The sequence below is a fragment of the Panthera leo genome, chromosome C2 (assembly GCF_018350215.1).
Source record: "Panthera leo isolate Ple1 chromosome C2, P.leo_Ple1_pat1.1, whole genome shotgun sequence".
Taxonomy (NCBI): domain Eukaryota; kingdom Metazoa; phylum Chordata; class Mammalia; order Carnivora; family Felidae; genus Panthera; species Panthera leo.
The window spans coordinates 65053435-65067442 of record NC_056687.1 but is presented as its reverse complement, the minus strand read 5'-3'; the positions used below and the strand labels follow the sequence as shown (position 1 = coordinate 65067442).

General features: G+C 42.9%; 1 protein-coding gene across 2 annotated transcripts in view; it reads right to left on the bottom strand.

Moving 5' to 3' along the window:
- ARHGAP31 (Rho GTPase activating protein 31) overlaps positions 1-14008 on the bottom strand; it is a 115171-nt gene that overhangs the window by 85187 nt on the left and 15976 nt on the right. Inside the window, exon 1 of one of the 2 annotated variants that reach the window (XM_042954629.1) lies at positions 702-744. The exons of the other annotated variant lie outside the window; for it this stretch is intronic. Coding sequence (XP_042810563.1) covers positions 702-729 — 28 coding nt within the window. The 5' untranslated portion in view covers positions 730-744. Of the gene's footprint in view, positions 1-701; positions 745-14008 lie in introns of those variants that run through there. 2 annotated transcript variants of the gene reach the window in all.

The following is a 14008-nucleotide window of genomic DNA, read 5'->3' as shown; positions in this document are numbered from 1 at the left end:
AATATCTCTCCAGTGTGCCTCATGGAGTTACAGGGTTTGGGGGAAGATCGACAGAGGCTATCTGGGAAAGTGCTTTTAAAATAGTAGAGTATTGGGGCGCCTGGGTGGCGCAGTCGGTTAAGCGTCCAACTTCAGCCAGGTCACGATCTCACGGTCCGTGAGTTTGAGCCCCGCATCAGGCTCTGGGCTGATGGCTCAGAGCCTGGAGCCTGTTTCCGATTCTGTGTCTCCCTCTCTCTCTGCCCCTCCCCCGTTCATGCTCTGTCTCTCTCTGTCCCAAAAATAAATTTAAAACGTTGAAAAAAAAAATTAAAAAAAAAAAAAAAGTAGAGTATTAATGTACATGAAAGCTGGCACAGCTTCCCGTCCAGGAGTCCTAGGATACCCATTTCAAACTTAGGAAAATCTGCCCTTCCCCTATTTCTCAAATGTAAGCAAGAATTTTAGGTGAAATTTTATCTTAGTCCCCAAAAGAGAGGAATATGCCTCTGCAGTACCTGAACTGACACGGGTGGGTGATTCACATTATACCTCCCTGCACCATCAGATACCAGAAGGAAGTGATCCTGTGGCTTGAGGATATGTCGATTAGCACCAAACACCTTGTGAGTGTTCAATAAATATTAGCCAGTAAGGCCTAAGTTAAGATTACTGAAGTGAGGAGTCTTATTTACTGCTTACCCACATGACCTGTGTTTCACCTTTTAAGGAAAAGTACAGCATCTTCATTTAGCCATTCTGCTGATCTGCAAACTGAAAGACCAAGAGAACCTGGCTTACTCCACATAGGTTCTCTGTTTTACTAAAAAGAATGGTACCTTAAAAGTCACAGTAAATGCCAGAACTTAAAACTAGATCCTACTGTACTACCTTGATGTAGAGCAAGAGCGAGATGCTGAGTGAGTACAGAAAGGCCCCTCTGTCCAAATATATTTTCCCCACATCTCTCTTTACAAGTTCTTTGTGGTTCTCATTCTGGCAGTTTCTTTGAATGGATACAAATGCCCTTGAGAGGGGCAATAAGAAGGCCCTACCACTTTGGTGTGAACCAGGTGCTGAATAAAGCAATGGTACCCAGGATTTCTGGATTTTGTAAGTCGATTTTTTTTTTTTTTTACAATTAAAAATTTTTTTTTCCTTTAAGTAATCTCCACACGCAACATACGGATTAAACCCACAACCCCAAGATCAAGAGTTGCATGGTCTACTCACTGAGCCAGTGAGGCACCCCTATAAATCAGTTTTACAAGATTTGGGGGACTCATGGGATTACTAATTTTTGTATTTTTCTGAGAGAGGACATCAACTAACAGCAACTATCACCATTTCATAATAGAATAGACAGTTCACAATAAATGAAGTCATAAGAGCATAATCTCAGAATAAAGGAGTGTTCTTTTTAAGAAGGGACAGTTGCAATCGTAAAACTGTGATGACAGGTACAGATAAATGTATTAGATGATCCCTCCCACTTCTCCCATGGCTCTCCATTTGTGAGCCACCATCCCAGACAGCTGGGAGGATGTGAAGTGAATTGAGAATGTTTAGAGTCCTGGAGATGGGCGGGGTGGCGGGTGGGGGTGGGGGGGCTAAAGAAGATGGTATATTCCAAAAAGGGAAAGAGAAGAGAGGAACACTCTGTAGCCATAATTTTGACTAGGATTATGTACAGATATAGACAACAGAGCCCTACTGTGTTGGATCTGAAGGGAACTTCATCCCTTGGTTACAAAACAGGGATGGCAGGAGCCCCATATATTACACCTGAAGAAAGGCAAGTGCACTGGGGCTTTTCTTTTTCATTGATGAGTGTACCCTGCCTACCTCCCTGGGGACGCAGCCCCCCATTCCCTGGAGGAAAGGGCAAGGATGAAGGAGAGGAAATGTGAAAACAGTGTTAACAACCCAACACAGAAACTAGAATGTAATTAAGATGCAAGGAAGGAAGAACAAAAGGAACTCTCTCACTGTAGTTGAAACTTTCACAATAAAAAGAATCCCTCCCTTTGAAAGTAAGGATATGAGCCACAAAAGCGATATAAATATTTTCTGTTAAAGATGAGCTCATTTTGCCTGAGAACCTGAAGCTCAGAGGACCTGCCCGAGGCCATTCATACCAGATGGCAAGGCCAAGCTTGCACGAGCCCCCACTGGTGTTTCCACGGCTTCCCGCTCTCAACGGATAGTATGTCACGTGAGGCAATTAAAACAATCTCCTAAAGTTTTAACGTATTCTCTCTCTCTCTTCTTTTCCTGTTATCAGGCAGGTTTCCTTTCTTCCCGGATGTGGTTAAAAGACCAACAAAACCCCCGTTTGCTGTCCAGAGCACCCCTCCACCCTGTGTTCTCCTTTGCCGCACCTCGGCCCCGGGGTGTGAGGATGCCACCCTCCCCCGGGTGCCTCGCTACCCGAGCTGCGGCTGGAGTCAGCGCCTCGGTGGCCCCTGGGGGTTCCCCCAGCCGTGGGGCAGCTGCGGGAGCGGAGCGGGCACGGTGGGGGCGCCGCCGGGCTCCCGGTGACTCAGACGGGCCGACGCGTTCCGGGAAGCGGCGGGAGGCGCGCGGGGGCGCAGGGCTTTCCCCGCAGCCGCAGGGTGTCGCGTTCCCGACGCCAAAATGGGGATCAGAAACCCGTGGGCGGAGTGGCCCGGGAGGAAGCCGAGCCGCGCGGAGCAGAAGCAAGCGTCACTGTTCCTTTTTGAGAGGGATCGGACGGAATGTGGCCTTGACTTAACGAAAGCCAAAGACTTGGCCTTGAGGGGACTGCGCGTCGGCAGTGCGCACGCGGAGCCCCAGGGCCTGTTCCGGAGGCTCCCCGGCCGCCCCTGCTGGGAGGTGGGGGGCAGGGAGGGGCAAGGGAAGGGTGGGTGGACGACTTGAATGGGGCAGGGTGTCGCGGGACCCCGCCGCCTGGGCCCCCCCTCTCCTCCCGTGACTCTCCCCGCCCCCGCTGGGAGCCAGGCGCAGGGTCTGACCTAGCCTCAGGTCAGCAAACAAATGACCGAGGAGCAGGCTGAGGAGTGCCGGGCCCCTGAGCCAAGAGGGCTTTGAGGGAAGTGGAGTACTGTGAGGGCTCCTCCGAAGAACCCCCGCCCACCTCTCCTTCCCAGCCTTCCCTTCCCAGACTAGCCGGTTCTGTATCAGAGATTCCTTTGTTTTCAACGTTGGCCTCTAAGCCCCATGGTGGGAGGCTGGAGAGGAAGATGGTTGGGCAGAGCTGGGCAGTGGAAACAAAGATTAGGGTGTGAGGCGGGGGAGCTTGTGGGTAGCTGCATGAGGGCACAAGGGAGACATCCAAGACAAACCCATCTGGAACACAAGCTGGCCAAAAGAAGAAAAGGCGGCAAGAGGGGGAATGGGGTGAAAAAAGCTCAACCTCCAGGCAAGACAAGTTCAGAAACAAAATGTTGGCTCTAAAAAAGGATTTAAGGTGGTGCAAGGTTGTTCCTGTGAGTTAGGCAGTTTAAATGCATTATCTTTGTTTTCATTTATCTCTGTAAGATCAATACTATTATCCCATTCCAGAGACAAGGGAAAAATCAGAAAGTTAAAATTTCAGTCTCTGGTCCCAGCTCCCTAAAGCAAATCCCCCTCAGTACCCCTTTGCCAAGGTCTGCTTATATTATGAATCAATCACCACCACCCCCTTTTATTCTCCTGCAATTCGAGTTCCTTCACTCCCAAACAAAAAGGTCCTAATAATACACCTTTTAACGCAGTCATTTTACTTCTGGAAATCTATTCTAAAGAAATGTTATGACATAGGAGGCATATGCCTCAAAATATTCACTGTGGCCTTCTTTATAATATTAAAAACACTCTGATCTAAATGACCAATAATGAGGAGGAGTAAATTATTTATATGATAAAATACTACAAGGCCTTAAAACAATGCTAAATGTAGGGTTTGATAACTAGAATAAAGATTTAAGTTATAATGTTAAGTAAGAGCAAGATACATTGTATGTATTATATGTATATAATATATAATATTTATATACACACAATGTAATCACAACCCTTATGGAAAGTATACATAGAAAAAAACCTGGAAATAAATTATACCTTTGTGTGGTAGAATTGACAACAAGCACCTGTTTATATGTTTTCCAATTTCTCTACAATGAGCATAAATATGTCTTATTAATTAAAATATTAAAATATTTATTTCAAAAACTTTGCATATTATACACACACACACACACACACACACACACACATATGTATAAAATATGAAATCACTAATCCAGTCACTAGGCCTGGATGAAAGAAGATAAGGTGTACTTGAGTGATTTTTCCATCAGTTTAAAGATTGTCCATAATTTAAAAGATATGTAGAGGGTTGCCTGGGTGGCTCAGTTGGTAAAGCCACCCACTCTTGATTTTGGCGCAGGTCATGGTCTCACGGTGGTGGGATTGAGCCCCTTGTTGGGCTCCGTGCTGGGCATGGAGCCTGCTTGGGATTCTCTCTCAAGAAACAAACAAACAAACAAACAAACAAACAAACATATATAGAAGTCAAAGGGGATGGGGCAATTTTTATACATCCAAGACATTAACAAAAGGGAAGACCATGCCCTGTTGGGCCAAAGGAGGGTCAAATATCTGAGCTTTAGAATACATAAAAAGGAAATGGTGAGTTCGCAGCTGATTCCTGATTGGCAAGGACATGCTGATTCATGGGCAGAAGGGACCAAGTTGGAATTGAACTCTTAATGGCAAAGGAAAGAATACATTAATAAACATGATTACTTAGGAAAGGAGGTGAAGGAGTAAAAGGTAAGGTAATGACATCATGAAAAGTTTATTTTACAATAGATATATTGTATATCATGAAGATTAGATATGCAAAATGGACTTAACATGTTCATGTTTGGCCCAAGATTGTTGATACTGGTATAGTATTTTGTATCTCAACCCAAGCAGATGCTAATAGGTTCATTTGGGGGTAGAAAATGCCTAAGAATAAAATAACCCCCTATTTGTGGCCCATAACTTTTCTATAAGGAGGGAAGGGGAGAAAATCAAGAAAATTGTATGTCTACTATGTGTTCCTGGAGATCCTTCTGTAGCAGCAAGAAAATATGTGCTAATTGATAAAAGTAGGTTTCCTTGGTTTGACAACTGTCCAATCCTGTGTAAGGACCTGGTAGAATGAAGAATATAGCAGTATCCTATAGATACTAATCTATAGTAATCTAATAATAGATATGGTATGAAAATAACAGATGGAACATAAACTATGTTAAGAACCTATGTTACGGTAGGAGGCAAAAGTCTTGTTCTGGGATTGAAATCTAGGATTTTCTGGGTGGTGAACGTGAAAATTAACAAACCGTATACAAAAATCTCTCTTTCTGGGCTTAATGATGTCTCGGGTATTTCCAATTCCCCTTCCTTGGTTCTTCCCCTGACAAGGGGGATACGTGGCTGATAACACCTCTGTTGCTGATCTCACTTTTTCTCCCCCATCTATTGAAAGCTGTGCACCCTATACTGGGAATGAGGTGTGACGAGGGGCTATTCGGTTGAGGGCCTTGTAGATTCACTTCCTTTCCTTAACAACACCCTAGTCTCCCCAACACCATCACCCTCTAGTCTTCCCAACTTCATCACTCTGTTTTCCAATCACTGAAATACATTAGAGGGGGGCAGGAGGAACCACTCGTGCTTCTCTTAAGACTTTTAAAATTAAGGGCTATGGGGCGCCTTGGTGACTCAGTTGATTGACTCCTGATTTCGGCTTAGGTCATGATTCCAGGGTCATGGGATGGAGCCCCTGTTGGGCTTTGCACTGAGTGTGGAGCCTTTCTGAGAATCTCTCACTTCCTCTCTCTGCCCCTCCCCGACTCATGCACACATCCTCTCTCTCAAATAAAAATTTAATTAAATGAAAGGCTCCTAGAGCCAGGAGACAGGATGTTTCAGCACTAAAACAATGTTAGGATTTCTACAAACACTTGTTGGTTAAATGAAGAAATAAAGAGCACAATGTTTTGGTTGGATGTTAACTTTGTGTTAGTGCCTAGATGGAAGGTGGGAACCCATCTTGCTTGATATCCTGCAACTCATGGAATGCAGTGAAATGTTATCTTCTTAAAATGCCTTATGCTACAATATGAAGTGAATTCTTTTTTTTTTTTTAAATACTTATTTATTTTTGAGACAGAGAGAGACAGAGCATGAATAGGGGAGGGCCAGAGAGAGAGGGAGACACAGAATCTGAAACAGGCTCCAGGCTCTGAGCTGTCAGCAGAGAGCCCGACGTGGGGCTCGAACTCACGGACCGTGAGATCATGACCTGAGCTGAAGTCGGACGCTTAACCGACTGAGCCACCCAGGCGCCCCTGAAGTGAATTCTTAATGCCTTGCATCAAAATCAAAGAATGTGGCAGAGAAATCGTGTTACTTAAAAATTATAATAGAGAAACAGAAACCATTTTGATTTACTTTGACCAAAACACTGAATATAAGCATTTCTATGACACTTAGGTCAGAAAATATAAGAACTTTCTGACTCTACCCTTAAAAACACACACACACACACACACACACACACACACACACACACACACAAACAACAACAAACCCACATAATCCTCTAGAGACTGTTTCATAAAAATATGTGATGAAATCCAGAAGGTGCTTTTATCTCATAACACCCATACCAGAAGATTAATCTCTGTGGTCAGTGTCTTGTTCTGGTTGTGGATACGTTTGAGCCCAGCTTTGGAATCTTCTCCAGTGAGAACATCTGTTCCACAGTTGTTAATGTTTGTTTGGTATTGCCCAAAAGAAGACAGCAGAAGAGAAGAATTTTTAACAATGAGTCCCAAGATAGACTAGATCAGCAGCATTGCTTATTTTTAAACGGCTTTTTTTTTCCCCAGTAATGTGACCTGTATGTAAAAAAAAAAAAAAAAAAAAAAAAAAAAAGAGGGGGTAGGTCACTGGACCAAGAGATGGATGTCCATCCAATATTGGAATGTAGTTTAGCTTGTTTTCACCACTTCTCAAATTTTCGTCCCAGAAAGATTTGTTCATTGAATTATTGCTACATTCCACACTAAGCTTAGTTTTTGAATTTTTGGATAGAATTTTGAGTGTTTAACTGAAAATAACCATAAGTGACAGACTAATTCTACAGTTTCTACAGTATTCAATTAGGAGTATGCAAGAATAAAAAAAAAATCTCGTCTTAGGAAGTCTAAGTAAAATATGTAAATAATCTATATCATTTGGAAATGTACTACCTTAGCCAAGAACTACCTTAACTTAGTTCTTGAGTTCTGTGAAACCCAATTAAATTAGCTGATCATTAAGTAAAATATCTTTTCATTTTTCTAAATAATGTGAGGTTCAAGCATATTTCCTGCAAGAAAAATCAAGCAGGCCTTCATTTGCAGAGTGGAAAAATTACATTTAAGGCAAAATTCAAATTATTAGATGACATTTTTTAAAACATTAGACTGTTACTTCTCTGTCATTAGTACTATCTTTAAAATATTCTTTTTTAAGAGTAATTATTTGAGACTTCCCATGGATATCATTTAAAAGGATTCTGAGTTTTACCCAGTAAAAAACTATTGAGACCTAGCATTTGAAAACTTTGTAGAAACAGCTGGGTTTAGTTTCAGAGCTCCAAAATTAAATTGAGAGAGGGAAAGATCCTAATCCCTCAAACCATCTGTTCAAAGAACAGTAAAAAAAAAAAGAGAGAGAAAAAAATGACAGTCTTCAGCTGAGGGAACAACAATGACCTCTTAACTGAAATCTGAAAGTCCCTTTCCTATTCACTATTTCAGCTGATCCTCACCACATTCCTGTGAGGACTATAAGGTAAATATTTTTTATCCTCTTATTATAGCTAAGGAAATGGAGGCTCCTTATTCCCCATCACACAAAACAACATTAGCAAAGGCTATTCTTGCACCTTGGTTGGCCGCTTCAAAAATTCTAAAGCTACTTTTCTGTACCACCTTCTAATTCCATTCTTCCTTTGTGTCCCCTTTCCTTTCCTTCCTTTTTCCCTCTCTTTTCTTTTGTCTTCCCCTTCCTCCCACATTAATAGAGATGCCTCTATAGTGCCAGAAATTATTCTACGTTGCTAATGTTCACAAAAGAAACTATGTCCACAATGGCAAGACAGCTAAGAATCATTCGTAGAAATCTAGAGAAGAGCCGCTTCTCTCTGCCTTATTTCTATACTGTTTCCATTGAAAATGGAAACTTCTCTATCCTATAAAACTTAAAACAGCACACTACATATGGGTGCTGACCACTTTTTTCCAAAGAACTAGATTTGAATGGGTGTTCTATAGGCCCTTTGTGAAACCAAGTCAAGCCAAACAAAATACACATGACACCTGGACTGTCCAGAGGAAAGATTCCAGGGCAAACCTAAGGGCAACAGATCTCAGAAAGGAGGCATTAGTGAGGTCAGGAGGGGGCACAAGAGATAAATGATTGGCTGGGTGGTTGACCCTCAGACAAAAAAAAAAAAAAAAAAAAAAAAGTTTCGACTTGCAGATTTAAGGAGCAGTGATTTTCAAACTTTTTTTTTAAGCATGAACTGTTTTGTTCAGAAAAATTTTACCCCAAAGCATAAAAGAAGTAGAACTGAAGAAAGCAAGAGTGCTCTGCTTAAGCAGGGTAGGGGACCCCAGAGTCCTCACTTCAGGCCTTGTAGTGGTCCCTCGTATGGGAAAAGAATAGCACAAATTTAGGTTTATTTGTACTTAAATATCTTTCTAAATAAGTAAGCTAGCCCAATTTCTTAGGATTCAAGTACGGGTTCTCAAACAACTATTTCAGCAAAAGCCCCTTACTCAAGCCCACTCCAACCCCAGGGGGTTTCAGAGAAAAGAGGCAGCTGGTCAGGTTGCCTCTCTTCAACCTGATTCCTTATCTTCAAAGCCGAGATTCTACCTGAAGCAGGGTAGGAGGCATGAGAATAGATGGTTTGGGTTCCCAGAGGACTCCTTGGGGGTTGTTGGATTTGGGGGGAGCTGTATTAATTTTATCCAGTTCTAAAATAATAGTTTCATTTAGAGAAAGTTCTCTTGAACACATATCCCTTAGTCCTGCACTGGAAAGTTATACTTTTTTATTCCTTTAGCAATTCACTATGTTCAAAGCACACTATTTTTGTGTCCATTATCTTGTCAGATTCCCACCCCACAAAGTAAGCTAGACAGGTATTATTATCCCCATTCTATAGATGAGGAAGCTAAGGTTCAGAAAGATGAAGGGACTCCCATAAGGTCATATGACAAATGCACAGGTCTTCTGATTCCTAATGTAGAGCTTTAAACATACAGGTTATATACACAAATCTTGCATCCTAGTGAGTAGCAAGTAAAGACTACAGATTTGGGGTTATCAGTTCTGTGTCCTTGGGGACCATCTATGTAATAATTATTTGTTTCATCTCACACACAGGATTATTCAGGACAAATGAGAGGATTTGGTAACAGCACTTTGTAAGGTGCCACCTAAGGGTTAGTTACTTCTCCCCCACCCCCCCCACCCCCCGCACCCCTGATCTTAGCAAGTTCTCTGTCCTTCCATTAACTTGGACTTCACTTTTACAAACCAAAAGATATTTGGCTCACACTGTCTGTTGATATTGTGCAAGTCTCCTGTGAAATTCAGCAGGTAGCCAGAGCAGCCAGCTGCCATACTTTTGCACAACCTCAAACTGAAGTTCTTTCTCCCTTTGTTGGAGATTCAAGGATGTGCTGCGAAAGGCTTCCAAAAGTACTTTACTCTGAACCCCAAGCAGTGGCCATAAGGACTGTGAGTCCAGCTGATGTGTTAAGGAGGACCTCAAGGGATGCGGGCATGGGGGAAGCTGGGCCTCTCTGGAGTCATCACAGGCCAGGGTCTTTGTCTTCTCCTTGGCAGAATCAGAACCTGAATTTGGCAAGTTCACCTGAGAGTGATCCATTCTCTGCAATCAAGTTCAGTGGGGATAACTTTATGACATCTAATGGCAATTTCTTCTTATTTATTTATTTATTTATTTATTTATTTATTTATTTATTTATACAGCGAGCTTGGGAGGGGCACAGAGAGGGAGAGAGAGAGAAGCGCAAGCAGGCTCCACACTGCCAGCACAGAGCCCAATGTGGAGCTCGAACCCAGGAACCATGAGATCATAAGCTGAGCCGAAATCAAGAGTCAGACGCTTAACCCACTGAGGCCATCCAGGTGCCCCAATTTCATCTTTTTGAAATAGGAATTCACAGTTGGGTATAGCCTCTGTATAGATGGAGGCTTCCCTCAGGAGGGCAAGATGCAGATGATAAAAGTTGTTGATAAAAACAAAATCAGAGTAAAGAAAGTTGGGATAATTTAGGGAATATGTATGCTTTTACAAAATGAACATATCTTATTGTTTTCTCAGAGTATAAACATTATACATTATTCATCATTAAAAAAAAAAAATCACTCAAAAAACACAGCAACACAGTGAAGTATGCAGAAGAAAGAGAAAAGCATCCATCCAGAAAAAAGCTATTGTTAATGTTTTGCATATATCCCCCCAGACTTTTTTTAATATACATAGTTACCAAAATAGAATTAATTATACTGTATATCTGTTTTGTAAGCTTTTTCACTTAGATGTTGGACATCTTTCTATGCCAGTAAATATATGTCATCTTTTTAACCAGCTGTATAATAAAGGATATTTTTCTCAAGTTTTGAGGTAGTCTTACGAATCCTCCTTCTCTCCTACAGGCAGCATTATCTGAGCCCCTTCTCCTCTTTCGGGGGTTCCTGATGCTGGGCGCTTCTGAGGAACGCACTGACCTGTTATTTCTGGCTAACACACCCTGGCAGCCAGCAAACTCCACCGGCCAGCTGTATCTTCTCAGGCAAATGACTGTATTCTCCAGAGCTTCAGGTTTCTCTGTATAGTAAATGAGAAGTTTGGATAACGATTTTCTAAGATTCTCTCAGCTCTGAAATGACACAGTAGCTTCTAGTTCATTTATCTCTGTGTTTGCCTTGGCCCGGTGTGATGCTGGCACTGAATGGTGGGGAGGCCCCAGCGCTGCACCCGCATGATGTTCTTAACCGCCCGGCCTGAAGAAGAAGCCCTGCTGGTAGCCGATGGTTGAGGCCGGCAGGGAACGGGTGGGTGGGAGGGCTGTGTTAGGGAAACAGCTCTCCTAGTTTCCTTCCAAGATGGCAGTGGGTGATGTCTACTAGGAGGATTCACATTCACAGCACATCAGGAAACAGGGCCTTTGGGGCCATTCAGTCCCCTGAGCACAACTGTCTCAACAGCAGGATAACTATGGTATCCAGTATTCATAAATACTGGAATTCCTCTCCTGTTTTAAAAGCTCTTTGGCCTAACTTTTCTCATCTAAGTCTCATTCCTGTCTTTCAGATGAGAAAACTGAGACTCAAAAAGTGTGATGATTTGCCTAAGACCAGTGGGCAATTATTTGCAGAATGAAGATTCCACCCCACACTCCACCAGTGGGTTCCTCCTCCACCCCCACAGTCTTCACACTGGATGCACAGTCACATGACAGATGCACACATATGTGCAAAATATTCACACAGACACACGCCTCAATCCCCACCCACCACTGCAAGGACCCAAGAGAGCAAGCACTGCCCTTCCCTGGCTCCCTCGACCCATTTAACACATATTGATGAGCATTATGGTAGGCACCAGTGATTAAAGTGATGAACCAGGAGACATGGCTCCTGATCTCACAGAGTTGATCCAGGGTCATCCAGAATGAGGCAGGGACAGGGTGGATGTGAGGATGGCCCATTCAGTGTGACAAGAGCAGCACTGGGGCAGTATGGGGTAGAATGGGAGCACATAGGAGAGACACCTGACCTTTCCTCAGAAGGATCAGGGAAGGCATCTTGGAGGATGAGACATCCACGTTGAGACCCAAATGATGGGTTGGAGTTGGCAAGAGCCCTGGTGGAGCTAAAAAGGGAGATAGGGTGAGTATTCTACACAGAGAGAGGAGCATGTACAAATCCTTGAAGGCAGGAGGAACACGTACTTTTGAGGAACTATGAGAACTACAGTGTGGCCGAGGGTCATGCTCAGATGGGGCAGTGGTATCCATGGAAGCTACAGAGAAGGCAGTTCTCTGAGAATGATGGCTGGTAAACCAATAAACACCATCTTAGTGTTTATGGAGCAGATGTTTGTCTTGAGGGCATTGGGAAGCCATTCAAGGGTGTAGGGAGTGATATTAGTGACAGGCTCTTATCAGACATTCTCTTTTCCAATTCTGCTATAAGATATACTCTGGCTATAGTTTCCACAAAAATATGGATGTTCAACTTCAGGACACATTTCCTGTTTAAGCTGCCACCTGTTTCACTGTTGTTGCCGCTTCCTAGGTGTCTACGGCCTGTGCCAGGACGGCTCAGAGGACCAGAGCACTGTGATCTAGATGCCATGGGTATGCCAGCATGCAGGCCAAATAGCTTCTAACTTCTACCCCCAGCCTCAGCTTTAACCCAGGGCCCGGACTCCAGGTGACAGAACATGGATTGGCCAGACGACATCCCTAAGGAATATTGGAACACAAGTTTGAAGTATAACTAGAAGTATGTGGACTAGCCAATTCTACCCTCATTATAAACAAAGGGAAGCAGTATGAATATTTAATAAGTTATAGATAATAACAATTATCAGTGAAAATGATGCATGGCTCATACAACATATTCAATAAATACTAAGTCAATTAATCAGCATTTAATGTTTATTTTTGAGGGGCACCTGGGTGGCTCAGTCGGTTAAGCGTCCGACTTCAGCTCAGGTCATGATCTTGTGGTCTGTGAGTTTGAGCCCCGTGTCGGGCTCTGTGCAGACAGCTCAGAGCCTGGAGCCTGTTTCAGATTCTGTGTCTCCCTCTCTCTCTGCCCCTCCCCTGCTCATGCTCTGTCTCTCTCTCCGTCTCAGAAATAAATAAACGTTAAAAAAAATTTTTTTTTAAATGTTTATTTTTGAGAGAGAGGGGGAGGGGGAGCATGAGCGGGGGAGGGGCAGACAGAGAGGGAAACACAGAATCCAAAGCAGGTTCCAGGCTCTGAGCTGTCAGCCCAGAGCCTGACATGGGGCTCGAATCCACAGACTGGGAGATCATGACCTGGGCAGAGGTCAGATGCTTAACCGATTAAGCCACCCAGGTGTCCCCAATTAATCAGTATTTAGACAAGAAGAGAAGCCTTATAGGAACTTGTAAAAAGGGAAAGAAATGGTTACATTAATTATGATATTTTATTAAAAGCATATATATTTGCTTGTGTATGCACAGAATTTCTATGGAAAGATTTCCAAGAAAATTAATACTAGTTACTTCCAGGGTGAGGAACAGGGAAGCTGAGGGCAGGGATGGGGGGGGGGGGCAGTTTTTACTATGCCCTTTAGAGTCTTTTACATTCGGAAACACAAGAATGTGATACCTGACTTAAAAAAAAAATTAAAATTAAAAACCCACCCATTAAGCAGGATCCCATGTGGTGATGAAAAAGAGTGAGATTGAGCTATACTTACAAAAATGGATAGTTCTCCAAAACCTGCTGTTATTTAAAACAGCATGTTTCAGAACATATTTATGTTGTAACTTTATCTTTGTGGGGAAAAAACAAACTCATTCGATGTGTATATTTTTTAGTATATATACAGAGAAAGGTCTCTGTGCCGTCCAATAATAGCCATTGGTCACATAAGGCTATGTAAATTTTTGGGTATTTTTTTTAGTTTGTATTTATTTATTTTGAGAGAGAGACAGAGAGAGAAAGAGTGGGAGGCCCAGAAAGGGAGAGAGACAGAATCCCACACAGTTTCCCCACTATCAGCCCAGAGCCTGATGTGGGGCTTGAACTCACAAACCATCAGATCATGACCTGAGCAGAAACCAAGAGTTGGCTGCTTAACGAACTGAGCCACCCACGTACCCCTATGTAAATTTAAATTAACTAAAATGTACAGTTCAGTTCCTCAGTGGCACTAGCC